General features: G+C 46.9%; 2 protein-coding genes across 3 annotated transcripts in view; one reads left to right on the top strand and one right to left on the bottom strand.

The window, feature by feature from the left end:
* The window catches only part of PANK4 (pantothenate kinase 4 (inactive)), a 20,538-nt gene extending 6,000 nt beyond the window's left edge, over nt 1–14,538 (top strand). Inside the window, exons 6-19 of the mRNA XM_074558843.1 lie at nt 1,214–1,367; nt 2,029–2,210; nt 3,550–3,631; nt 4,727–4,827; nt 5,817–5,972; nt 6,790–6,902; nt 7,387–7,474; nt 8,342–8,493; nt 8,905–8,960; nt 9,398–9,447; nt 10,607–10,714; nt 10,859–10,959; nt 11,384–11,452; nt 12,612–14,538. Coding sequence (XP_074414944.1) covers nt 1,214–1,367; nt 2,029–2,210; nt 3,550–3,631; nt 4,727–4,827; nt 5,817–5,972; nt 6,790–6,902; nt 7,387–7,474; nt 8,342–8,493; nt 8,905–8,960; nt 9,398–9,447; nt 10,607–10,714; nt 10,859–10,959; nt 11,384–11,452; nt 12,612–12,825 — 1,626 coding nt within the window. The 3' untranslated portion in view covers nt 12,826–14,538. The remainder of the gene's footprint in view (nt 1–1,213; nt 1,368–2,028; nt 2,211–3,549; nt 3,632–4,726; nt 4,828–5,816; nt 5,973–6,789; nt 6,903–7,386; nt 7,475–8,341; nt 8,494–8,904; nt 8,961–9,397; nt 9,448–10,606; nt 10,715–10,858; nt 10,960–11,383; nt 11,453–12,611) is intronic.
* On the bottom strand, nt 13,051–25,701 carry LOC102072152 (putative glutamate receptor). Of its 2 annotated transcripts, none has more exons than XM_074558845.1 (11): nt 25,415–25,701; nt 23,784–23,873; nt 22,158–22,189; nt 21,128–21,187; nt 20,185–20,364; nt 18,272–18,498; nt 17,903–18,000; nt 17,249–17,466; nt 16,502–16,727; nt 15,848–16,095; nt 13,051–14,715 (listed from the first exon to the last, which is right to left on the bottom strand). In XM_074558845.1, the coding sequence occupies exons 1-11, from the start codon at nt 25,662–25,664 to the stop codon at nt 14,614–14,616; spliced, it is 1,731 nt and encodes a 576-aa protein (XP_074414946.1). In that variant the 5' UTR covers nt 25,665–25,701; the 3' UTR covers nt 13,051–14,613. The 2 variants fall into 2 exon arrangements, with proteins under 2 accessions (XP_074414946.1, XP_074414947.1); XM_074558846.1 differs by having other exon boundaries at nt 23,784–23,870; nt 25,415–25,565.

Raw genomic sequence — 25,701 nt, 5'->3', positions numbered from 1 at the left:
AGGGAGCACAGAATAGCTGCAAAATGTCTGGGAGCTGAGAGGAGAAATTTTGCCTCATGGTTGGTTCTTTGGTTGCCAATTCAAATTAAAAGCAAGTCCTGACTTAGTCCTGCTCATGCTGGGCTTCCCAAAGAGCCACCTGGCTTAAATGAGTGTCCTAAATGTCAGCAGTGTGGGAAAAGCTTGAGTTACAAATGCACCAGATAGGAAAATGTCAAAGGGAGGGCCCAGCCTGGGCTGGGCTTTTGGGTTGATGCTCCTAAAGAAGAAATCTTAGACCATGACAGTGCCTGCTCTCAGTTCTCTCTTGGTTTTGTAGAAGAAATTCAAGTTAACAGGGTTATAAATTAAGTATTGGGATAATGGAGCTTGCCTGCAAGTTTAATTTCAGGGACAGTAAAGGCACACTGAGACTTTTTTCTCAAACTTCTCTTTTAGTGTGCTTCGGAAAGATAAAATTCTGTTTCCTCTTAGTTCCTGTGTTTCTGAATTCCAAGATAAGGGATGCCATGAGGCTTCTGACTGTTTTATATGTACTGACCCACCCTCATTTTCAGGGGAAATTCAACAGAATATCTGCAGATAAGAAAGGTTGATTGTGGTTTTCATCTTTAAAGGAGCTCCACTGAAGATCTGTGTGTGGATACATCCTTGTAATTAGGAGCAGCCTGTCTTTGGCTGGCAGGGTTCATTCTAAGGCTGCTTTTGGGCAGTGAAGATGCTGCAGAGCTCTGGCTCAGGTCAGAGATTTGCCTGCAAATCCAGTAACTGTGCTTCTCTGTTGGAGATTTTTTCAGAGATGGCCTAGAAGGCAGCTGTGAGGAGCAGATTCTCACAGCCTGTTTCTGTGGTTCTCAGAGGTTATTTTTAATTACAGGTAAAAGTGACAAACATGAAGGCCTTGAGAGCCTTGCACACCAGAGTTCTCAGGCAGCTTTCTCATAACAAGTGGATGTTCTATCTTTGGCTGTTTTGGGAAAGCAAGAATAATTTTGAGAACCCAAATCTTGGTATTGGAAACATAAGGTGGAGTTGGTGTGTTATCTCTGACCTATTGTGAGCTCAGATTTTGCAATATGCATGAACTTGATTAACACTGTTATAAAAAGTGATTGATGGATTAATAAATCGGAGTCGATGCTGACCAATGCAAGGTGGGTCGTCTCCCCTCCAACTTCAATATATGGTGAACTTCAATACTTCTCACCCTCAGAAATTTGATGAACTGCTGCAGCTGGCCTCAAAGGGCCAGCACACCAACGTGGACATGCTGGTGAAGGATGTGTATGGAGGTGCCTGCCAGACCCTGGGGCTCAGTGGGAATCTCATTGCCAGCAGCTTTGGGAAGTCCACCACAGCAGACAAAGGTACTGGGATCAAAAAGATCTCCCCAAACATCTCCTCTGGCTCTTGGGAATTAACTTTATCCTGATCTAACAAATAGAGCTGAAAATAATCACCAGCTTCTTTCATGATCTTGTGGTTTGCCTGCACAATATTGATTTAAAATATTATTCAGTACTGCTTTAAAAGCAGACATTTAAATTTTCAGTTTGGGATTGCCTAAGCCAAGGGAAAATTTAAAAATAGCTGTCTGGTTAGCCTGGGGTTAATTCATTCCTGTGGGAAATAGATGTGGCTTTCTGGGCTCCAGAAAGGCCCTTTGGCAGTGATTTATTATAATTTGCAGTAAATTAATGAAATATTGCAGTGCATCTCAGGCCAGGAGGGATGGATGAACCCTCACCCATGGTTCCTAGAGAGAAGAAATGGATTCCTGCCATCCAGAAGTTTCTTTTCAAGAAATATTTCACATAGGCTTAGTGAGGTTTTTTTTTAAAATCAAATCACACTCCTTGTTAGAAGTACATTATATAGGTGAGGTTTTTATTTTCTTCTCCCCACATAAAGAAAACTGCTCCAACCCTGGATTTTTCTTTCCCCAGCTGCAGGTTCAGTTAGAAAATCAGAGTCTACTGCAGCTTCCTCACTTTGTGTGCCATTTGCTTTACTCTCTTTGCCTTCCAGAGTTTTCCAAAGAAGATATGGCCAAAAGTTTGCTGCACATGATCAGCAATGACATTGGCCAGCTGGCCTGCCTGCATGCCAAACTGCACAACCTGGATAAAATTTATTTTGGAGGGTTTTTTATCCGGGGCCACCCCGTCACCATGCGCACAATCACCTACAGCATCAACTTCTTCTCCAAGGTAAGGAAAACACAGGCTTCCCTACAGCAAAATCACATTTTAGGTGTTTTTCTAGGCTGTTGGGATACCTTAATAAATGAATTTGTACATGAAGTAAGCTTAGAATGCTGCTCCTTAGGTAGGTAAGGCAGGGATGTGTTGTGGGAGGGGTGAAATCAGTGTGAAATGTCTGGGAGTTGTGTCTGGCCTTTTGCTCTCTCCCTACCTCCCTCTTTCTCTTTTTATTATTATTTTTTGATTGACAATCTGTCTTGTAGCTCCAAGTAATGAGTTTCCACTGTGTTCTTAGATAGTCACCATCATTATTCAATTCCTCTTGCTGATTTGCATCTTTCCACCCCCAGGCCATGCAGTGTGGGGTTGTTGTGCTGAGGCACTTGGCATCAGTGGGGTTTTGTTACTAAAGAGAAAATCAAACCTCAAACCAAGCAAGCTGAAGTTCTTTGCAGGTTTTGAAGCTGTGGAAAATACTGAAGATTTTGGACTAGGAGAAAGGTCCAATCCACAAGCTTGTTAATGGTTGTTACAGGTAGATTAGTCCTGCATTTTGGGAATTTATAGAGCAGATGACACCATTTTTTCCTCATCTCAGTGCTTTATGCAAGAGACTCCTGTGTGCTGCCTTTTCCCCTCTTTATTTCACCACTGTTGTCCCTTTCTGTTCCAAGAAAGCCATTGCAAAACTGCAGCTTTAGGTTGTTGTAAGAGACACTTTGCCAGGGGTTGAAATCCAAATCTCCCTGTGAGCTGGAGCTGCTGTTCCCACAGTCACTGCTGAATTCCTTGGAAAAGGAATTCCTTGGAAAAGGCCACGTCTCACCCAGCCTGGGAAAGCTGAGGCTTCTCCTCCCCAGCATTCCTGTATTTTGCATTAATAATTGAATTATTTGATGGGGGAATGCTTGCCTGTGGGTAATGCCCAGTGTCTGTGTGGTGTTGAAGAGCAGTGCAATAAAATAAACACAAGGAGCAGTGTCCCAAAGGTGTTGTTGGCTGCAGTGGCACACACTCACCTTGGCAATCCCATTTCCAGCCTGTTTGAAGCAAGAGGAGTTGAATATTCATGGAATGATGTTCCAGGGAAGGCCATGGAGCTCACACCACTGGTGCATGGGTGTTTTCCAGCTGGGTGATAACTGGGGGATGAGGTGTGTGAGCAGTTCCTCCCTGAGCTGCTCCACAAGCACCATTAAAAGTTGCTGAATGTGTGAGAATGTAGCACAAATGACTATTACCATCTTCTAGTTGTTTCTATTAAATTAAAGTGTGAAACTAGTGACAAAGAAGTGCCTGTTAGCCCTCAGGGACCATCCAATTGCAATGTTTCATATTGTGGCAGGGAGAGGTTCAGGCATTGTTCCTGAGACATGAAGGCTACCTGGGAGCCATTGGGGCATTTTTAAAAGGAGCTGAACAAGACAGTAAGTACAGCACTGCTCTGTTCTGTATATGCTGTGTTCTGAAATGTCAGTGTACTGTCCAAGTTTCTCTTAAGAGGCTGCATGTAAGCTGTTGCCTAAGTAAATCCATTTGGCACTAATAAACACAGATGCTGGGCTTTGGTTTGATACATTCTGGCAGGAACATCTTCATTTCTCACTGGATTTCCTGCTCACCTTTGAGAGGACAGCAGGACTGGGCTCTTCTCTTCTCTGCACTCCTACAAAGAGCAGTCACAGCTCTAAATCCAGCTGGAGAAATGTGGGTTTGGAGAACCTCCCCCTCTTTAAGAGGCCACTTCTGAATTCCTTTAATGTGCTGAGGAAGATCAGCATCTCCAAACTGTTTGTCTGAGAGTGAAAAGCCTCCCAGAGGGGACCCTTCTGTCCAGATCCCTTGGATCCAGGGTGCTTTGGTGGAATTCTGCCTGTTCAGTTTTCCTTTTCCCCTGTTGGCAAGGCAGGCAGTACATTGGTCACAGTGGCACAGCCACTGATGGTCCTTAGCTCAGCAAATACCAAACACACCTCCAAAAAATGGATGTGAAATTCTTTTCCTGCCCATTTGATAGAGATGGGCAAGGAAGCAGCTACTGAGGAATTAAAGACATTGCTTCTGCAGCATGAACTGTACATCTGAGCTCATTAAACTTTCCTCAAATAAAGCAAATCTGGAAATAACTTTAGTGTTTCTCTGAAGCTTACATTGTGCTTTGGGAGTTCTGTAATACTGTTTTTTTAATAATGGATCTAGATTTAGAAATAAATGCTCAGTGATAGTGCTTTGAAGGCATGCTGATTAATGACAAGGAAATGGGGTTAAAAATAATGATTTTAGAATTAAATTGTCTCTTGTCTCATTCAGGTTGAAGCTCCTTGGAGCAGGTAATTCATTGAGTGGTTGAAACATCTCTTTTGGGGGTTAGAGGGAAAAATTCTGTTTGCTTTTAAAGACAAGGGGAACTGGCTTGTGTAGTGCAGCAGCTGCTCAGAGGGATGCTGGCTCTAGACTCACTCACAGCACTATTCTCAGTTTTATTTTCAGATTATGTGTGTCTGTGTCTTTCTCTTTTCTAGATCCAAACCAGTACAGCTGGGGAGAGAATTATGCTGGGAGTTCTGGGCTCATGAGCACATCCCCTGACGTTTCCCCGCTGCAGAGAACACGCAGTGGTACAGTATGTGCTGTCTTTCCTTGCCCTGGGTGTGTTCTCTCAGCACTGCTCCCCTGCACATGGCTGATCATTCTCCTGCTTCCCACAGGAGTGCCCAGTGTGCTGTTGGTGTGGTGTTGTCTCCTGTCCTGTGTGGTGCTGGATGGAATGTTTCATGAAACGGACTTGTCACAGACATCTTTTCATAAAAATCCTTTCTTGTAGGATTTGTCCTTTCTGGGAAGCTGAGGCCCCAGAAGAAAAATGTAATGATTATCTGCTGATGTGGAGTGCAGTAGGTGCACCTGTGATTGGCTCATGTTCCATGTGTACAATTAAGGGCCAATCACAGGACCAAGCTCTGGAGCAGATTCACAGAGAGCTCTCTTGTTTTTAGATTCTATTCTATTCTGAGCTTAGCAGCTTCTGCAACTTTTCTCTCTATTCCTATTAGTATAGTCATAATGTATTATATATCATAAATTAATAAGTCCAGCCTTCTGATCATGAACCAAGATTCTCGTCTATCTCTCTCACCCTGAGGAACCCTCACAAGTCACTGCAATACAGACTGGCTGCTGCTTTGTCTTGTTCTCTTCACCAAAGCTGGGGGAATGTTTGTGTCTCAGCTGGATTTTGCTGCAGCTGAAATAGCTCAGAATTTGGAATTTCACGTTCCACCATCATTAAGCAGTGTTAATTTGCTTCCTGTGAGAAGAAAAATACAAGATTGGACAGAAGAGCACAAGCCCAGTCATCTCTTAAATTCACTGGCAGTACAGCAGTTCTGATTCCACAGTGGATTATTTTCACACTGGATAATTTCTGTCTCTAGGGTGGGCATGGATAAAATAATCCACAGAGGGAACTGGATTATTTATGGTGACCTATAATTGTCTGCAAATCTGTCAGTCTTAACAGTGGCTGGACTTCTGCAGCCTCTGTGCTAATTTAATTCATTGTGAATTAATTTCTGAGTGAGTTCTCATCCATCTCTTTCATTTCTCCCCTAGTTTGACATGCTGGAAATGGACAGATTGGAGAGACCCCTTGTTAACCTGCCACTGCTGAAAGACCCCTCCACCTATATCCCAGACACTGTTGACCTCACAGATGATGCCATGGCCAGAAAATACTGGCTCACCTGCTTTGAGGAGGCACTGGATGGGGTAAGAGTCACAGAACAGACCTGTGTGAGTGACACAGATATTTGGGAAACAAATCTTCTGTGGAGCAGCATGTTTGTCCTGGCAAATGTTCCTGCTGTGGCACCCCTCTGGAAGGCCAGCCCCTCTCTCCCTGTGACAGAGGCACCTGGCATTGTCCCAGTCTCTTAAGGAAGGGCTTGAATCCTTCAAAGGCAGAAATGTTCTTTTGTGGTGCCTTTTTTACCTCCTGAAAGGTGTTTTCAAAGCATTTCTCTCTTTCATAGCACTTAGACCTCTCTGTACAGAGCTGAAGCAGGACAGTTACACAACCAAAGGCCACAGATCCTTGGGTTGTTCCTCCTCTGGGAGCAGTCCTGCTGCCTCACAGACACTTTTCCATGGGAAGGGCACAGTTGAAGCAGACACAAATTATAAATTATTTTTTCCTGCTCTGAAGCTGATTCAGGCAGTTCACTGGAGTAAACAAAAAGAGAACACAAGGGGTCGATGTGCGCCATTAAATTTCTGCTTCTGTTTCTCCTTTAGTGTATGAGCATTGTTACCTTTTATTCCCCTCCTCTAAGTAGTTAGAACTTGTGCTTAATTTCTGACAGTACAGTCTGGAAAACAAACTTTAACTCTTTTGGGATGAAAAGAGCCATTAAAATTGTTATTCACTGTTTGGAATGCAGGGAGCTGGGAGGTGCTGTGTGGGAGGGAGCAGGCACAGAACAGGCAGGCAGATGGAGGGGTTATTGCTCAGCCTGAACTTCACATCAATTCCAGGAAGAAGAGTTAATTTGGTAACTCCAAAAGTGTTGCCTCTCTCCTCTGCCAGGTGGCAAAGCGAGCTGCAGCCAGCCAGCCAGACTCTGTGGATGCACAGGAGAGAGCTGAGAAATTCCGCCAGAAATATTGGAATAAGCTCCAGACGCTCAGGCAGCAGCCCTTGTAAGTTTTTATTTTCCCTTCTGCATCACTTGCTGCTTCTTTTGAGCACTGAAAGCCCACCAAAAGCTGACCAGGTTGTGAAGGAGAGCAAACAAAGCCAAGCAGGCTGAAGGCTCAGATGTGCCCAACATCCTCTGCACAGAGATTTTGGATTTCATGTCTTAGAATTTCTCTGCTCAACTCTATCTTGGCAGAAAAATTGTGATTAAAAATTTGTATGTGGTTTTTAAAAATAGCAGCAAGTTAAATCTGAACATTCTCCCTCCCTGTATTTAAATAATCTTATTGTAGATTTAAGATTATTGAATCTACAATAAATAATCTTAATTGTAGATTCAATAATCTTATGGTAAAACCAGGGTTTAGCACCTGGGACTTTCAGCTTCATGTGAGGGGCTGTGACTCACAGTGGAAACAGAGGGAAAAATAACTTTTTCTGTTTGAAGTAATTGATTTGTTTTCCCCCCTTTCTCCCTTTTTAAAGTGCTTATGGTACCTTAACAGTCAGAAGTCTCTTGGATACAAGGGAACACTGTTTGAACGAGTTCAGTTTTCCAGACCCCTATTCCAAGGTGAGTTCAGGACACTTTTCCATTCATTACCCCTGTGCAGCTGTTTTCTCTCTGTGTTTTGTTCTGTGACATGAAATGATGGGGGAAAGGACATTTGAGTCATTATTTCTCAAAAAACAACTTTCTGTATGTCCATTCCTCACCACTTGTTTGTGTGACATATAAATTACAACAGTGCTGGTGGCTGATCCAAGATTCTTTTCCTGTCTTTGACATATTTGTGCAAAATACAGAGAAAGTTCTCCCTGGCTGCACTGTCAGGTGCTACCTTCACTCTGACAGAGGGATAAAAGGGAGGTGGCTTTTGCTTCTGTTTGCTTCTTGTAATTCAGACAAGTTTACTGCCAGGACAATATTTTGGTACCCAGAATCATTTTAAATTTTCTAAGGGAACTCATCCTGGAACACTGATCTCACTGGAGACAGAGAAGAGAACAAAACCTCAGAGCTGCTGAGAATTTGGGATGATGCAAAAGAGAAAAAAATAAACACCCTTCAGATTTTGTGGCACTGCTGGTGGTGCTTTCCTGGGGTTGATGCATCATTTTACTGCCACAAGGTTTTTGTGTGTCCACTCTCCCATTCTTGCCCAAGAGCCATTTCCCAATCTGCTCAAGATCTATTGCACCTCTAACTTGCTAAGAAAAGCAATTCTTGGGCTGTAGATCATATCTGGCACTCATGACACTCTTTGTGAGAATCCAGGAAAGTTTTTCCTTGCTCCTAAGCACGCTGACAATAATTGGTTGGTCCATGAGAGGCCATGAACACAGAGGAGCTGCTTAAAAGTGGCCTTGGGACTGAGACAGCCAAAGCTGGGTAAGAAATGTTGCTCTGTAAATCCAATGTTTCCTGTGTGTCTTACAGGTAAAACAGAAAGAAAATGGAATAGCCTTGAAGTGTTTCCAGAGTGTGATCGAGTCCCTGGACTCCCTGGGCTGGGAGGAGAGGCAGTTTGCACTGGTGAAAGGACTCCTGGCAGGGAATGTCTTTGACTGGGGAGCAAAGGCAGTCTCAGAGTAGGTGTTACATCCTTTAACAGCACCTTTTAAGCTACATAATGTAAAAAAATTCCTCAAAAGTTCCTCAATCTCCCCATCACCACTGTTACAGCCTGCAGCTGGTTTAAGTCATTACATTTCATGGTGGTTTGCAGACCCCAAAATGTCTTTTTTGCCTGTATCCTACTGCCTGCAAACATCTGTACATTGCTGAGGCTGTTTTCTTTTAGCATCAGAACTCTGATTTAATGTCCTGATGAGCCTTTTCTTTTTAACATGATCACAAAATACATTTCCCAGTTTTGGGACCCACAGACAGCCCCAGTACAAGCAGGGCAGTAAAATTGCTGTGCCCTAGCTAAAGAAATGTTTGAATTCCACTGATGTGAGATGGAGGTGTTGAGCTGTGCCCTTTCTCTCCTGTCCCAGTGTTCTGGAGTCTGAGCCACAGTTTGGGTTTGAAGAAGCCAAGTCAAAGCTCCAAGGTAAGGGGAGATCCCTGCTGGTGCTTGGATGTTGATGAGGGAATGGAGTGGGGTTCAAAAAATCATTAGGGCTTGTTTAGGGTTATATAAATGCAGAGTTTTAATTAAACCTTCAGACTCTCTCCTTAAACACAGAGATGGGCACTCACTGTTGTGTCCCTGCCAGGGAACAGAGTCCTGGGGGTTCACACCCAGCTCACAGCACTCACACAGAGCTTTAGTGTGAAAATTCCACTTCAGGCTTCCTCTCATGGAGCCATTCCCATAACAGAGCTCAGGAACTCTGCCAGACCACACATTTAACTTTGGAAACCTGAGCTCAAATGTTTCAGTGAGTGTAGCATGAGCCTCCTGCTTGTACCATGTGCAGAATGACTGCTGATAAGAGTGAGTGGCTGCTGATAGGAAATGCTGACACTGCTCTGTCTGTGCCACAGAACGTCCCTGGTTGGAAGATTCCTACAGCCAGTGGCTGGAGCGACTGAAGGTACGACCCTGGGTGGCCCTAAAGCCACCAATTAACCCCCTTAATCATCAAACCACCTTGGGAATTGTGGGGTTTGAGCAGAGCTCTGTTCAAACAGCCCAAAACAAATCCCAGTAATTCACCATAAAGAAAGGAATAAAGGAATTAGTTTAAAATGTGGTTACTTCCCTGAATTCCCACTGGAGCCCAGCTGCTCCAGAGCCTCCCCTCCTTATCAAGGCTCCTATTTCCATACCCAGAGCCCTGAATTTAAACCCCTGGGGCCAAATGTAGTGTTGGAGCTGTTCCTCCCCCTGAGTAGCCAAGCTAAAATTGGCATTAATGTAGGAGCTTGCTGGAAGTAATGAACTTACCAATTAGGAAAGGTTTTTTTCTTTTTTCCCATGTGATCTCTTTTACCATTTAATTAAGATTAATTAAAAAGCTTTTGTGTCTTTGTGTAAATTTCCCCGTTGAAAATGGCAGCTTAAAGGTTGGGGATGAGCAGACTATAGCAAATCATTACATGCTCCATCCTAAAACAAAGCACCAGCTAATCTTGTGTAACAGGGATAATTAGGGAACTACAGGCACTGTCCTGTCAGTTTTTATTAGGAATTCAGCATTTTTCAGTTCTTCTGCTGGTATGAACTGGAGTGAACTAAGTTTCATAACACCAGGTTGGGAACAAGTGAAGAGGTTAATGGAGAATAGGCACTATCTTTTCATTTTAGGATGTCACTGCCCCCACAGTCCATGCTGCCCTTTCCTGGCAGAAGGGAATGCTGTGCAGCCAGCACCAGGCTGGCTTTAAACACCCTCCAAGGTAGGTCCAGCTGGCACCCAGCACGTTCAGGATCAAAGCCTGGCTCTGGAGTTAGGCCTGGCTTGAGTTGGCAGGTGGAGATTTCACTGCTGGAGTTTGAGAGCCCTGTCTCAAACACAGCACAGGACCTTGAGGGGTGTTTTAAAACAGGAACTGTTTAAACCCTGTGCAAAGGCACCATCAGGGAGCCCCATTTCTTCTGTTTGTCACTGGTGTGTGCTGGGGGTTTGCTGCAATCCAGACCCCAAGGCTCAGGTGCTTGAGGCTGTAAAATGTGGGAGGAGTAGCTGTGAATAACAAACTGCCCTGAGGTGAGTGGTGCTCCATCCTGAATGCATTGGTTTTCTCTTGCAGGAGGGTCCCCCTCATAAATGTGCCTTAATTTTCGCAGATAACAGTGGGATAGACATAATTTTAGGAGTCTTTCCTTTTGTCCGAGAGCTCCTTTCTAGAGGAACAGAGGTGAGTGCTTGTCCTTGCCAATTCCTCTGGACTTTTGGTAACTGCTGGCAGGTGTCACTGCCCACCAGCAGGACACTCCTCTGCCAAACTGGGAATGATCCAAGCACCTGGAATGCCACAGCCTGACTGTGTCACCTCCCCCAGGTGATTCTGGCCTGTAACTCTGGCCCTGCCCTCAACGACGTCACCTACAGCGAGTCCCTGATCGTGACCGAGCGCATCGCGGCCATGGACCCCGTGATCCAGTAAGCAGCACCCCTGTCCCTGTCACCCTCCCTGGGCACAGCCTCTGGCTTTGCATCTCTCTGTTCATCTCTAACTCCAGCCTCAGCCCAAGGCAGAGCTTTTGCTTTTGTTAAAGTGAAAAATTTAGAAATTGGGTCTTTCTGGCGCACCCGTAGTTACATTTCTTGTTGTGTCTTCCCCTGACAAGCACTGCAGCTGCTCTACCAGGAATTTTCTGTGTTAATAGAGGCAAATCCATGTTTGTCACACACAGAGTGTCCCCAGGAGAGGATGCTCAAGGAAACATTGTGTTTCCTGGTGAGATCCCTGCAGCAAAGGAAGCCTTTGTAAAAGAGGGTTTGATATTCCTGCTTCTCTGGCTGATTCCCAGATGTGCAAGGTCCTGCTGAAGCAGCTGTTTAATATTTTTGTCTTTTTAAACAGCTCTGCACTGAGGGATGAGAAGCTGCTGTTGGTTCAGACGGGCTCCAGTTCTCCGTGCCTGGATCTGAGGTACGTGGGCCAAGCCCCACTGTGTGATTGGTGTCCCTCAGCTGCAGGATGGTCAGAGGTTTGGCTGTGGAGCATCCCAGGCACCCTTCCCACTGGGAATCACTTCTGCACACCCATCAGGAGGTGCTTAGTGTGGGTTTACAGAGCTCTGACACTGCTCAGGCCTTACAGCCCTTGGTGAGGTGTCTGTTCAGGACACAGCTGGCTCAGGAGCTCTGGTTATGGCTGGTGCCAGATACTGCAGGTGGCCAAAACCCCCTGGGACAGAAGCACCATTTCACCCTGTTTAACCTTTTCTGATCCGTTCCTCTATCCAGAATCCAAAATCCCAACTTGAGTGCATCTAAACAACATTTCAGTCAATCCCCTTGGCTTTCAGGTGCCGCTGCTTGTGGGCACCAGAAACTCCATGCAGAATCCCAGCTTGGGGCAGCTCTGGGGTGCAGCTGCAGGTGTGGCTGTGGTGTGGCTGCAGGTGGAGCCAAAGTGTGGTTGTGGTGGTGGCTGAGAGGTGGCCACAGTGTGGCCATGGTGTGGCTGTAGGTTGAGCTAAGGTGTGGCCATAGTGGGGCTGCAGATGGAGCTGGAGTGTGACCAAAGTGTGGCTGCAGTGGTGGCCAAGGGGTGGCTGCAGTGAGGCTGCAGATGGAGGAGCTAAGATGTGGCTGAGATGTGACTCAAGTGTGGCCGCAGTGGTGGCCATGATGTGGCCGCAGTGGTGGCCATGATGTGGCTGCAGATGGAGCTAAGGTGGGGCTGAGCTGTGGCTGCAGGTGGAGCTGAGGTGTGACTGCAGAGAGAGCAAAAGTGTGGCCGCAGTGGTGGCCATGGTGTGGCTGTAGTTGAAGCTAAGGTGTGGCTGCAGTGGTGGCCAAGGGATGGCCACAGTGTGGCCGTGGTGTGGCTGCAGATGGAGCTAAGGTGTGGCTGAGCTGTGGCTGCAGATGGAGCTGAGGTGTGGCTGAGCTGTGGCTGTTGGTGGAGCTAAGGTGTGGCTGAGCTGTGGCTGCAGATGGAGCTGAGGTGTGGCTGAGGTGTGGCTGCAGATGGAGCTAAGGTGTGGCTGTTGGTGGAGCTAAGGTGTGGCTGAGCTGTGGCTGCAGGTGTGGCCGCAGTGGTGGCCAGGGTGTGACCTCAGTGCCTCCGCTCTGCGTTGCAGCCGCCTGGACCAGGGCCTGGCCGTGCTGGTGCGGGAGCGGCAGACAGACCTGGTGGTCATCGAGGGCATGGGCAGGGCCATCCACACCAACTACTACGCCGTGCTCAGGTGTGAGAGCCTCAAGCTGGCCGTCATCAAGAACTCGTGGCTCGCCGACCGCCTCGGGGGCAAAATCTTCAGCGTCATCTTCAAGTACGAAGTGCCCTGTAAATGATGGAGCTGGCACGGCCCACGGACTTGCACTAGTTTTACTTTAACTGTAAAGAATGTATTTTTATTACAACAGGGACAAGAGTTCACAGGAAATTCCGTATTTATATTGTGCTTTTGTGACTTAAAAAGCGACAATATGATTCACTCTATAGTCTACACACTCAAATATATATATGTATATCACTCATTGTTTATTTTGGTAAGTGTTTATTTTAATGCTGCAGTATTTGTGATGAAAAGACTTTATTTTTTTGTTCTGTGAGACATTCATATAGAAATATATTTAAATGTCAATGAAACCTTTTTTTATACATCTCTGCCTACTCTGCCAGCAGTGACACAGCACCTACCAAATAGTTTTTAACTGCTAAGTGAACCTGTTGTTGCATTTCCTGATGTTGCATTTTCAGCTTTCAGACTTACCTAAATCTCTCCTGCTCTGTGCAGCTCAGCTGATGGAAGGGCTGATCCACCTTCTCACCCCACAAACGCTGCTCAGGCTGAGCCAGGGCTGTTGCAGTCTGAGTTAAGGACCAGCCCTGGTTTCCCAACACCTGGAATTCCTAACCCCTTGTTTGTTCCCATCAGCAGGAGGGACCATGGAGAGAATCCTGGAAGGATGAGGGAGTCCTGCAGCTGCACTGAATTCCTTCACAGCAGCTGAGGCTGAGTCTCACTGAATTCCCTCCCAGGGAATGAGCAGTGCTGGGTTCAGGATCACCCATAACTCCCCATCCTGAACTCCCCTGGTTTCTCTTCCTTTCAGTTTTCCCTCGTGGGACTGACAAGGATTGGTGGTTTTGTTTCCTGCAGTGCAATTACAGCCATTCCCAAGGAACCCAATTTGTTTTTTCCCTCCTTCAGCTATGCAGTTGATACATGGAGTGATTTCACCACCAGTTTGCCCTAACACTTAAATGCCTCAGCCATCCCAGCTCTGAAAGGGAAAACAGCTTAATGAGGAAGGTGTTTAACATGCAGCTGAGAAAACTGTTCCCCTGAACTTCAGCATTGTTTGAGAGCAGGAGAGTGATGCAAAACACCCTCACATCTCCCCTTGCAGGGGAGCTGGGGCTCTGCTGTGTTTGACTTATCCCCACACTCCTTCCCTGCTCTGGTACTGATGAATTTCCATTGTCAATCCTTAATTCTTGGGCAACAAGAACAAAACATTGTCACTCCTGTGCTGGGAAGGGACAAAGGACAAGCCCTGCCTGGCATTTCTTAGCTCAGCTGCCACCTTGGTGGCAGGAGCTCCCTTTTTGGGGTGCAGGCAGGGCCTGTTTGGGGTTACACAGCAGCACTGTCAGTTCTGATCCAGGAATTGCCCTCCAGGGACCAGCCCCTCCTCTCAGGCAGGGCAGGGTGAGGCTATTTAGAGCTGCAATGCTTAAGCTGCTGTTCCTGATTAAGACAGACAGGAGCTTTAATGTTCCACGGCTGTTCCCCACACAGGAATTAGTAGCAGAGGCTTCACATTAACCTGTTCCCAGTCACTTCCTCCTCCAGGCCTTCATGGACTTACAGGGTGAACTTCAAACCTAAACAGGGATCCACCATCCTGGCCAGCTCTGCTCCAGTTTATCCATTTGTCACAGCTCCACTCTACCCCTTAGCAATTTAAATTCTTCCCAGCCACTTAATTTCCTGTGTCTGCAGCTCCACCACCACTCCAGAAGTGCTGTGTGTCTGTAATTAGCAAACTAACACTCTAGGCTAGCAGCAAAACATCTTCCTACACTGATACAGCTCCTAGGACGTGGCACAACCCTAACACAGCAAAAACTCCTCAAGCATTTGCCTTCCCTGGCGTGTCCTGGCTTTGTCTGGCAGCTCCTTTTATGCGTAGACGAGTGCAGATTTCTTCTGTGAAAACAGAGCAACAGGATTTCTGAAAGAGAAAGGAGAGAAGGCTGTGGGTGGTTGTTCTGTGGATCCATCCTTTCCATGTGCACGTTGGGAGGGCTGGAGAGCAGGAGCACCAAGGGGCACTGGTGCAGTTTCACTGTGTGTGTTTTCCTTGTCTGATGACTAAAGAACAGAAAGAACAGCCACCCCTAGGAGTAAGCTCATTAAGGATCATTTACTGTCCTCTCTAACACCCAAGGCAGTGCAATGCAGGTTGGCTCACTTGGGAGTTCAGGGAATGTGATTTAATTTGGTTTTTGTTGGGGGGGGAAAGGGGTGCTAGGGGTTTATTTTATTTCTATATATTATGTTTATGCTGTTCAGGCTACAAACCCATCCCACAGCTCAAGATGTGAAATTTTAGCACTTTAAGGAGTAACTGCACAGCCTCCCCTCACCCCTTGCACAGCTTTCCTTAGAAAACCAAGGTCAGGGTGGAAAGACTGGTGCAGGAGGGACGTGGGGAGGCAGGACAGGAGCTGGGCCCACTTTGGAGAAAGGAGGGACACAAGGGGACAGGACAGGGTTAAATACAGGAGCCAGGGCCCACCTTGGAGGAAGGAGGGAAATAGGAACATAGGACAAGGTACAGGGCCCACCTTGATGGAAGGAGAGACATGGGGAGGTAGGACAAGGTGCAAGGCCCACCTTAGAGGAAGAAGGGACACGGGGATGCAGGAAAGGACCTGCAGCAGGAGCCAGAGCTCATTTTGGTGGAAGGAGGGATAGAGGAACACAGGAAAAGGTGCAGGGCCCACCTTGGCGGAAGGGGGGACACAGGAAGGCAGGATGAGGTCCAGGGCCCAGCTTAGAGAAAGGAGGGACATGGGGAGACAGGACAAGGTTCAGGGCCCACCTTGGAGAAAGGAGGGACACAGGACGGGGCTCAGAGCAGGAGCCAGGGCCCACCTTGGTGGAAGGGGGGACACAGATGCAGGACAAGGTGCAGGGCCCACCTTGGCGGAAGGAGGGAAATAGGAACATAGGACAAGGTGCAGGGCCCACCTTGGCGGAAGGATGGACACAGGAATGCAGGATAGGACCTGAAGCAGGAGCCAGAGCTCATTTTGGTGGGAGGAGGGATAGAGGAACACAGGACAAGGTGCAGGGCCCACCTTGGCGTGCGCGGCCGCGCGGCGGCTGCTGCTGGAGAGCTCGGCCAGGGCGGCGAGGATGCCGAGGGCGAGGCCGATGCCCAGCGTGAGGAAGAGCCCCCCCAGGGCCGGCGGCTCCAGGGGCCCCCAGCGCTCCCGGCTCTGGCGCAGGCAGCTGCTCTCCCACCATTTGTTCCTCAGGTAGTCCAGGTCCCCCGACTCACGCAGCTTGAGCACGGCGATGGACAGGGGCTTGGTCCAGGGGGATGCTTGGGGAGACAGGAGAGAGAGGAGGATGGCAGAGCCCCCAGCCATGGTTTAGTTAAACATTGCTAAAGGGGGCAGAGGTGTCACTGAACACAGCCCTGCTGCCAAAGGATTTTTCTGGCTAACAATGATTGTGGCCTGGCCATGGAGGGGTGGTTACACCTGGGGGATAAGGGCAGAGCAAAGGTGCTTTGGGAAGAACATGAGCAGATTGTCCCCTGCTCTGCATTCCGGGGGCAAGGTCACCAGGAGATGGAATATTTGTGGATTAGAGTCCAAAATGAGAGCTAGTGTAACTCCCCACAGAGCAGTGACCCCGCCATGCAGCGTTCTCAGTCTGGTCACCCTGACAGCACTGCTGGCTCTCCCTGTTGGGTATCCCAGAGAGCAGAGGGGACAGGGACTCACCCTGGGTGGTGGCAATGCCAAAGCCACGGGCCCCGATGACCTCGGGGGCCCTGATGAGGTTGCAGTGGCGCGCGGCCGCCAGGTCCTGCGAGATGGACTCGCCGATGAAGGCGTAGTTGGAGTCCATCACGCGCTGCACGGCCTCCTGGTAGGTCTTGACCAGCACGTGCTCCCTCCTCTTCTCCATGTACTCATAGATCATCTGGTGGATGGGGTTCTTGGAGTTCTGCAGCACAAAAATCCAAGTGTCAAACTCAAACATTGAACCCAAGTGTCAAAAAATCCAAGGGTCAAACTCAAGGGTGAGACAACCACCAATAAAATCAAAATCTGCCTGTATGTACAAGGGTTGTAAAACAGCTTGGAGAAGAAGAGCATTTAAACCATTTGTGAACCCTTGCAAGCACAGATTGTCCCCAGCACTGGGGGACAAGCATGACACAAGTTTCACAGATGGCACTAAGGGGCACAAGGGCAGCCCCTGAAGAGTAGAGAGATTTTAAAGGAGAATTCAGAATAAAAATAAGAATTCTGTGCCTGCTTTTGTGTGGGAAGAGGTGGAGGAAGGGCTGAACAGAACAATAATCAATAATAATCAACAACAATATAATTTGAAGTATTCCAGGAAAAGTGAGGGAGTCAGCATGATGAGGGTGTTATTGGGGTTATAAGGCCTGAACTGTGAGACAGCCCCAGCCCTGCAGTCCTACAGCCCCTGTGTGTGGGCACAAGGAGATTTCTCTGCACCTTGAAGTAGTAGAAGGTGGAGGAGCCCTCCAGGGTCCCAAACTCCAGGTTCCTCTGCTTGACCAGGTCCTCGAAGGTCTGGATGGGGAGCTGCTCGCTGCCGGAGCTCAGCAGGGCCGTGAAGTTGGCGATGTAGGCAGCCAGCAGGGCCAGGGTGAAGAGCCACCAGACCACAGCAATGACCCTCACCGACAGTGCCTGGGGCCTGGGGGTGGCACCTGCACCACAGGGAGCCAGAAAATCACATAAACCACACAGGAGGGGATGTGGAGCCAGAGACACACCAAGAAATGCAGATCTGAGTTACAGAGACTTCACTGGAAATAAAGGCAAATTGGAAACCCTGCCTGCAGCTACACAGGGCCTGAGTCTGGAGGGTCCCTCTGTGCTGCTCTGGGCAGGGCACAAAGCTGCACAAAAATTCTCCTCTGTACAAAGCAGCCATGCCATGCTCAGCTGGGCATTGCCCCAAGCAATGGTTGCCCAGAGCAGAAAATATTCCCCAGTCAGATTCAATCACCTGTACAAGCCCAGCAGGTCTGTACTCACACCTTCCCAACCTGCTTTACTGCTCCAAGTGTCCCTGCTAGGACACATTTCCACCCCAGTGTCACAGAAGGAGCCGTGTGCACCATCATCATCCTCCCAGCTCACCCTGCAGGGCCAGTGCTCCTGCTCCAAACCAGAGGCTGTTCAGGAAGGTGAAGTGGTTCTCTTCATTCTTTGGCTCGTTCCACTCAGAGGGGCTCAGTCTGTGGGAAAATAACAGGGTAAAACCAGACATTCAGAGGGAAAAAAATAAAAATAATCCCCATCAAGAGATCCTCACGGGGAGATCCCACTCATAATGCTGGCTTAATCTGACAGGGTTTAAGAATTCTTAGCCCTTGTACTAGAGCTGCACAGGAGGTTCCTCAGAGCAAAAGGACAAAAAAAAAGCAAAAATCCTGGGATTTTCTGAGCTGTTCATAGGTGAGAAAGGCACTGACTTGAACACAACCTGTGAAAGAAATGCATTTGTACCTGGCAACAAGGAAGAGGCAGAAGCAGGTGAGCAGGTAAGCAAACAAAAGAGCTGTCCAGGTCTCCTTGCTGAAAGGGGACAGGAAGTGGAAGAAGGACATGTCCTGCGAGGCCGTGTCCTTGCGGAGCAGGATCCCGATGCCGGTCTGCAGGAAGGGGGTGGTGAAGGACACCACCTCCTCCCTGGCTGAGGTGACAGTCAGGGGAGCCACTGCAATGTCAGCTTCCTGCCAAGGAGACAAAAGCAGTCAGCCACCAGCCCAGGGAGCATTTCTGTCCCTCAATCATTTCTGTCCCTCAAGCAGGTGGCTCCCTGGCTGCATAGGCAGGTGCTCCATTATTAAACTTAGAACTTCCTAATATTTTACTAGATATACTTTTTTGTAATTTAAAGTGTTATTTTAGACAAGCATCAATACACAAACCATTATTCTATTTGTCCTTACTTTTCGATTTCTTATAAATTTTTTCTACTGCCAAATCTTACAGTTACAGCTTAGCTCTAATCATAGTTCTACTGGCTCTAAACCTGCCTTTTGCAGCTTTCCCAAAACCCTCTCGTTTTAAAGATTCCCACAGAAATGGCATCACATCTCCAGTCAACCGCCTTGGGATGTGACCCCCAAGGAACAGGACAGGTTTCCCATGAATGTGTATTTATATTTTTAGGTATTCAATACTCTTATATACTTATAGATAAAAGGACTCTGTAATCACCTATAAATTGAGGTGTGTATTTGGGAATTATCTCACAATAAACACACACTTTCTAACTTTAAACTCTCAGAGAGTTTTTGGATATTGGCACTAGATCAATATCCATATTGGGAATGGGATGTACCAAAGTTATGAATATGTACTTATATTTTATGTATTCAATATTTGTATAGATAAAAGGACTCTGTAATCACCTCTAAATTGAGGTGTGTATTTGGGAGCTATCCCACAATAAACATACACTTTCTAACTTTAAACTGTTAGAGAGGTTTCGTCCCTCACAGTTGGATATGGGTACTAAATCAAGACCCATATTTTGAATAAATCACAGTTGGATATTGGTACTAGATTAACACCCCTATTTTGAATAAATCATAGTTGGATATGGGTACTAGACCAACACCCCTATTTTGAATAAATGGTTGGATATCGGTACTAGATCAATATCCATATTTTTAATAAATCACAGTTGGATATGGGCACTAGATCAGCATCCCTATTTTCAATAAACCACAGTTGGATATGGGCACTAGATCAGCATCCATATTTTCAATAAACCACATTGGACATGGGTACCAGCCCAACATCCCTATTTTGAATAAACCACAGTTGGATATGGGCACTAGATCAACATCTCTATTTTCAATAAACCACAGTTGGACATGGGTACTAGATCAACATCCATATTTTCAATAAACCACAGTTGAATATGGGTACTAGATCAGCATCCATATTTTCAATAAACCACAGTTGGACATGGCTACCAGCCCAACAGCCCTATTTTGAATAAATGGTTGGACATGGCTACCAGCCCAACATCCCTATTTTGAATAAACCACAGTTGGATATGGGCACTAGATCAACATCCCTATTTTCAATAAACCACAGTTGGACATGGGTACTAGATCAACATCCATATTTTCAATAAACCACAGTTGAATATGGGTACTAGATCAGCATCCATATTTTCAATAAACCACAGCTGGATACAGGCACTAGATCAGCATCTCTATTTTCAATAAACCACAGTTGAATATGGGTACTAGATCAGCATCCATATTTTCAAGAAACCACAGTTGGACATGGGTACCAGCCCAACACCCCTATTTTGAATAAATGGCTGGACATGGGTACCAGCCCAACAGCCCTATTTTGAACACCCCAGCCCTGCAGGTGCCTGGGCCAGGCTCCCTTACCCTGCGCAGGATCTCGCCGATCATGCCGCTCCAGTTGCCCCCGGCCGCCACGGCGCCGTACTGGCCGTCGCCCACCACCCTGACGCGGTACTGGAAGCGCAGCATCCCCGCCAGGGCCGCCAGCAGCTCCATGCAGTACCCCTCCAGCTCTGCTCCCCTCACCATCACGTAGGGATCCTCCTGGCATGGAGGGACGGACACACAGCCAGGTCAGCCCAGGGGGGTTCAACCCGGCCTTGGTAAAACCGCACCGTTATTCCTCTCCAATTTTTTTTAAATTAATTTTTCCCCTTTTTAATTTTTTTTCCTTTTTTTTTTTTACTTTTTATTTTATTTTATTGATATCAACATTTTCCAAGATTCCCCCCCCCCAAAAAAAATTCTCAAATTCCTGAAGTTTCCCAGAATTCCGGAAGGATTTTTTTGATTTTAGGGATTTTTGAGATGCGAAATCCTTTGAAATTCCCAGAGTTGCCTCAAACCGGGGGGTTCCGTTCTCATCACAGCCCCCCTCCAAAAAAATTTCCAGAATTTCCAAAATTCCCAGAAATTCCAAAAATTCCTGACCCCCCTACCCCCCTTTACTTTCTTTTTTACTTTTTTGTTAATTTTATTTTATTGATATCAACATTTTCCACGATTTTTCCCCCCCCAAAATTCCCAAGTTCATGAAGTTTCCCAGAATTCCGGAAGGATTTTTTGGGATTTTGGGCGTTTTTGTAGAGATGCAAAATTCATGGAAATTCCCAGAGTTGCCTGGAACCGGAGGGTTCAGTTCTCATCACAGCCCCCTTCCAAAGAAAATTCCAGAATTCTCAAAATTCTGGGAATTCCCAAAAATTCCCACCCCCCCTTTAGTGAAATTAGGCTCCTGACATGGTTTTGGGTGGGAAAAGGAGAATTAGCCCAAAAAAAACTGCTCCCTGCCCTGTCAGGGCCTTACCAGGATGGTTGTGACAGTCAGGGTTGGAAGTCCCTCTCCTGTTCCCCGATGGTCTGTGCCCTAAAAAGCAGAAATTGAGGAACTCTTGGGTTTCAAGGCTTTTCAAAGTTATTTTAGGGTGACCTGGGAGATGCAGGGGGGTTAAACCGGCCCTAAACCTGCAGGGGCTGCTGCTGTTTCCTAATTAATAAATCAGCGTTTCACTTCATTGCCTGCTGCAAACAAAAATCGCTGCAAATGTTGCTGCACATCCTCGGATGGTGCGTGCAGCCTCCCCAAGAGACCAATTCCTGCTGCAGACAAAAGAATTAGCAGCCAATTAAGGTCTCATTAGAGAGCAATTCCAGGAGACACAGAACAGTTGGAAACCTGAGAGGAGGAGGAGGAGGAGAGGAAAAGTGGATTCATTTGTGTGAGTTAAAGATACATCTTCCAATTCTACAGTCACTCCAGAGGATTCCTCATCAAAGGCACTGCAGGGCAATTGAAGTTTTTTCTAGTGAAGTGTCAGATTTTGTGAGGTTTGTTGGTCTTAAATGTGTCTGCTTATTGGAAATTACAGGGTGATATTTCTAGACAGAGAGAGGATGTATATATGTGTGTGTGAATATATAAATATATAAATATGCAGTACAAAACGTGCAAAAGAAACCTCAGTCCTTCCAAAGGATCTTGTTTGAATTCTCTCTGTGCAATGGAAGGGTTTGAGGGATGAGCTTTGAGTGGAAAGCTGTGATCACAAGTTCCCCAACTCTACCAGCCATGAAGACAAGGGCTGCTGGCAGGTTCTTCCCTGGGGCACAACTGAATTCTGAGCTCTGGATAAAAAATTCAGTCAAAAAAAACCCCACAAAAACAAACAAAGGAAAACAGCACAGAGACACAGCCAGCCATGAACAGTGTACTTAAAATAATAACTCTTCAAAGATGAAAATATTTTACATTCTGATCACTATTTCTGAAATAAATATGTAAAATCATCAGCCCCACGCCTTCGTGAGTGGCTCTGCACTAATGAACTCAGACATACCTTACTCATAGCATCATCATTCCTCCCAGCTCCTGGAAAAACACAACAAAATCAGATTTGTGTGGGGTTTGTGTTCACAGCTCCTCATTCCACAGCACTGAAATAATCAGAACAATCACCCCCAACTCCCAAACTCCCTTTGTTTCCCCCCAGGGCACAAAAGAAGGCAGAGACAGCAGAGAGGGGCTCAGGAGGTTCTGGTGTCACTTAATGGTGTCGTTGATGTCCCTCAGCCTCTGAGGGGCTCCTGCACAGCCAGTCCATCCCTGAGGAGGGGCAGCACCAGCTCCTCTTCCTCTCACAGCCCAGACCTTCCCCCTTTCCTGCCCAGCCCCATCTTTCCCTCAGGAGAAGCCAAAAGTCCCTCACCACCCACTGATTTTTCTTACCCTTCCTTTCCCCTACTCCTGGCAGGTTCTGCATCTGAGATGCAGAATTAAAACAACAATTTTGTCAATATATTGCTCATTAATTGCCCAGAATGATTTTTCTAGAATCTGCTTAGCATTGTTCCCTGGACTCAGAGAATTCGCAGCACAAAAGCCAAAAATCCCTCAAGATAAATTTAAAAATGCAGGATGTTTTCACTCTTTCCAGCAAAAGCTGTGAGTTTTTCTCTAAATATAACAGCATATTCATTCATTATGTATTTATTTCTCCTTCTTTGGTGTTGAATTTTCTGGCCTTGCGCTGAACTCCACATTATTGTAAAACAAAACCTGTTTTTTCCCTCTCCACTCCACTTCTCCATGGGGGCTGGAAATCTCCACAAAGGAGTTCTCTTGTCTCCCTTTAGAAACCCTTTAAAGCCAGCAGCAGCTTTTGGAGGCCCCGTGGGGTTCCTTGGAAGGCAGCAGAGCCTTCTGAGGGCTCCAGCTCCCAGCTCAAAGCCCCTTTGTGAGCCCTCCTGAAAGGCCCAGGGGCGATGGGGCTGCAGCACCAACCCCAGGTCATGGCAGGGACAGAGCCCAGCATCGAGGATTCTGCTGGGAATCCTCAAGGAATCCTCCTGGAAATTCTGGAATTCCTCCTGGAAATCCTGGGAATCCTCCTGGGAGGCTGCAGCAGCACAGGACAAGGGAAAGGTTCATCCCTCCCTTCCCCATTGGTTGTAGGAAGAGACTGTGGCTGTAAAAAATCAGCTTTTTCTTTGCTCCTGCTACCCTGGGCTTGCCCAGCCTTCCAAAGGGAGGCTCCTGCTGGATTCCTGGGGAAAAGGCTCCTGGCACTGCTCAGGACTGGCCACCTCACCTCAGTTTTCTCTTCCATCCTCAGCACACCGTGCTGCAGCTCAAGGGAGCATAAACTCACAGAAATGCAGCTTTAACCACAATAACCACACCTAAACCCAACCCTTTTCCTTGGCTTTTTTCATCTTCCCCCATCTCTGCCATCTTTTAGCAGCAAAGACACCTGGGGATATCAAAGACACTTGGTGGCACCCACAAAGTCCCAGCCACCAGGCAAGCCCTGGGGAATTTCTTAATAACTCATTTTAAAAGCAAATTCTGAGATTAGGACAAAATCCTGCAAGCACTGGCAGGTAAAAACTGAAGGAATTAATGATTTAAAGAAAAATGAAAGCAGGTTTGTGTGCAGGCAACACTTCTGGATGCTTTTCCTCACCTGCCTGGCTTGATTCCCTCAGGAGCAGCAGGGCTGTGAGCACACAGATTGTGAGGTGAAGTGATTTATCCATGGGAGCAGAAATTCCTGCTGGAGGTGAAAGGCAAGCAGTTAAACCTGGTTCTACAGCTCCCCATCACTGGCTGACAGCACTTTGTGCTGGATTTTCTGCTCCTTTTTCTGTGGAGCCACAATTCCAAATGAAGTCTCCAGCTGAAAACAGTCACTGCTGAGCTCAGCCAGAACAAATACTGAAGAAAGGCTCTGGTGAAGTCCCCACTGCAGCAAAAAGGATGTGACCAACCTAAAAAAGGGCATTTACCCACTGGTGGTTCTCTCCCTGTGGGTTTTCCCTCAGGGAAAGGGCAGGAGGGGAAGCAGTAATATTTTTAATGGTATTTTTTGTCCAACAAGATACAGACACCATCACACCAGAAATTATAAAAAATAAATTAAAAATGCCCAAGAAAACTTATCACTCATGAGAGTGTGTAGGAAAAAATATACTACACGTGGCATTACTGGCAAATACTGGATTTAGTGACTTTACTTCAACAGCTTTTAGGAAATTTCCCAATCCTGCATCCCATGAAAACTCAGCATTACAGCTCAGCACTTTTCCCTCATTCATTTCCCCTAATGAGAGAAATAACTCAAACCTCCACAGGAGGTTCTCTCCAAGTTAAATTTCAATGCTGATTTTGTTGTTGCTGCTGTTAAAATTTTCTGCCAAATGGGAAAATGGTGATCCTTGTGAAAGGATGCCAGAGGAGAGGGCTGAGAGCTGAGCTGGGCATCAGCCAACACCTGTGGGAAATGGATTTGTAAGGAATTCTCAAAACCTGATGGAAAGCTTACAGAGTCTTGTACATCTGTATGCAAATACTGAGATGAGGTGTGCTGATTTAGGAATGGAATAGAGATGACGTTGTTGAGAGATTGAACTAGAAATAAATTTCAACAAGTTTCAAAATACAGCCTTGCAAAAAGACCAGATATTTTAGAGAATTAGAGCTGTGAAAGATGCATTGTATTGTAATCAGGATATGGGCTGGCTTCTGATGGAATGGTGTTGAGTTTTACATCTCCTGTGTCTCACAAGAGACTGATAATGGAACAAAAACTTTTAAAACACCTCTCAGTTGCCCCATCTCTGTAAAAGCTGAGAAAACCAGCAAACACTGACTTTATCCTACAACTGCTTTTTAGACAAAGTAGTTGCTGCACTTGGCTGTTGCCAGAGCAGCACAAAAACTGAGCAGCTTTAACCACGGGGGGGAAAAAATAAAATGAAAAGAAGCAGCAGCCTTCAGGCTGAGCTGTGCTTTTCCTGGTAGGTTTAGCCTCTAAATTCCTGTTTCTTTTCTCTTACAATTTGGTATATGCAACTTCTGTTTCAAGTGGCCTCCTATAAAAAACCCCAAACTGATCAGAGCTCCTCCAAAAAACCCCAAACCATCAGAGCTGGTGCAGCTGGCATCACCTCGCACAGAAAGTTGTTAAACACGCTGCTTGTCTAAAAGCACAAACAGGGTGCAAATGGGGGTTAAAAAGCCAGGAAGGAGCCGGTGGCAGCGGGCTTTGCCCCTTGCCAGAAGCAGAGCACGAACTGAAGGCAGTTTCTCACTTACAGCGACTCCCTGGGGCCGTCTGTCTGTCCGTCTGTCCGTCCCTTCGGGATGCCCAGCACAGGAGTGAGGATCCGGCAGGTTTGGGCATCCCGTGCCGGGGATAAATAAATACCCGGGAGAGGAGGAGGAGGAGGAGGAGGAGGAGGGGCTCCAAACGTGCCAGCTGGACCAGGGGACACCTTCGGGGGAAGGAGGAGACCTCACCAAAGCAGCTCTGGAGGCAGCTGGGTCCCACAGCTGGATGCTGCATCAGGACTCACGGAATTGTCCCTCTGTCCTGTGGAGCT

Source organism: Zonotrichia albicollis, chromosome 25, assembly GCF_047830755.1.
Source record: "Zonotrichia albicollis isolate bZonAlb1 chromosome 25, bZonAlb1.hap1, whole genome shotgun sequence".
Taxonomy (NCBI): domain Eukaryota; kingdom Metazoa; phylum Chordata; class Aves; order Passeriformes; family Passerellidae; genus Zonotrichia; species Zonotrichia albicollis.
Note: the sequence above shows the minus strand (reverse complement) of the source record. Positions and strands in the feature narration are given on the sequence as shown.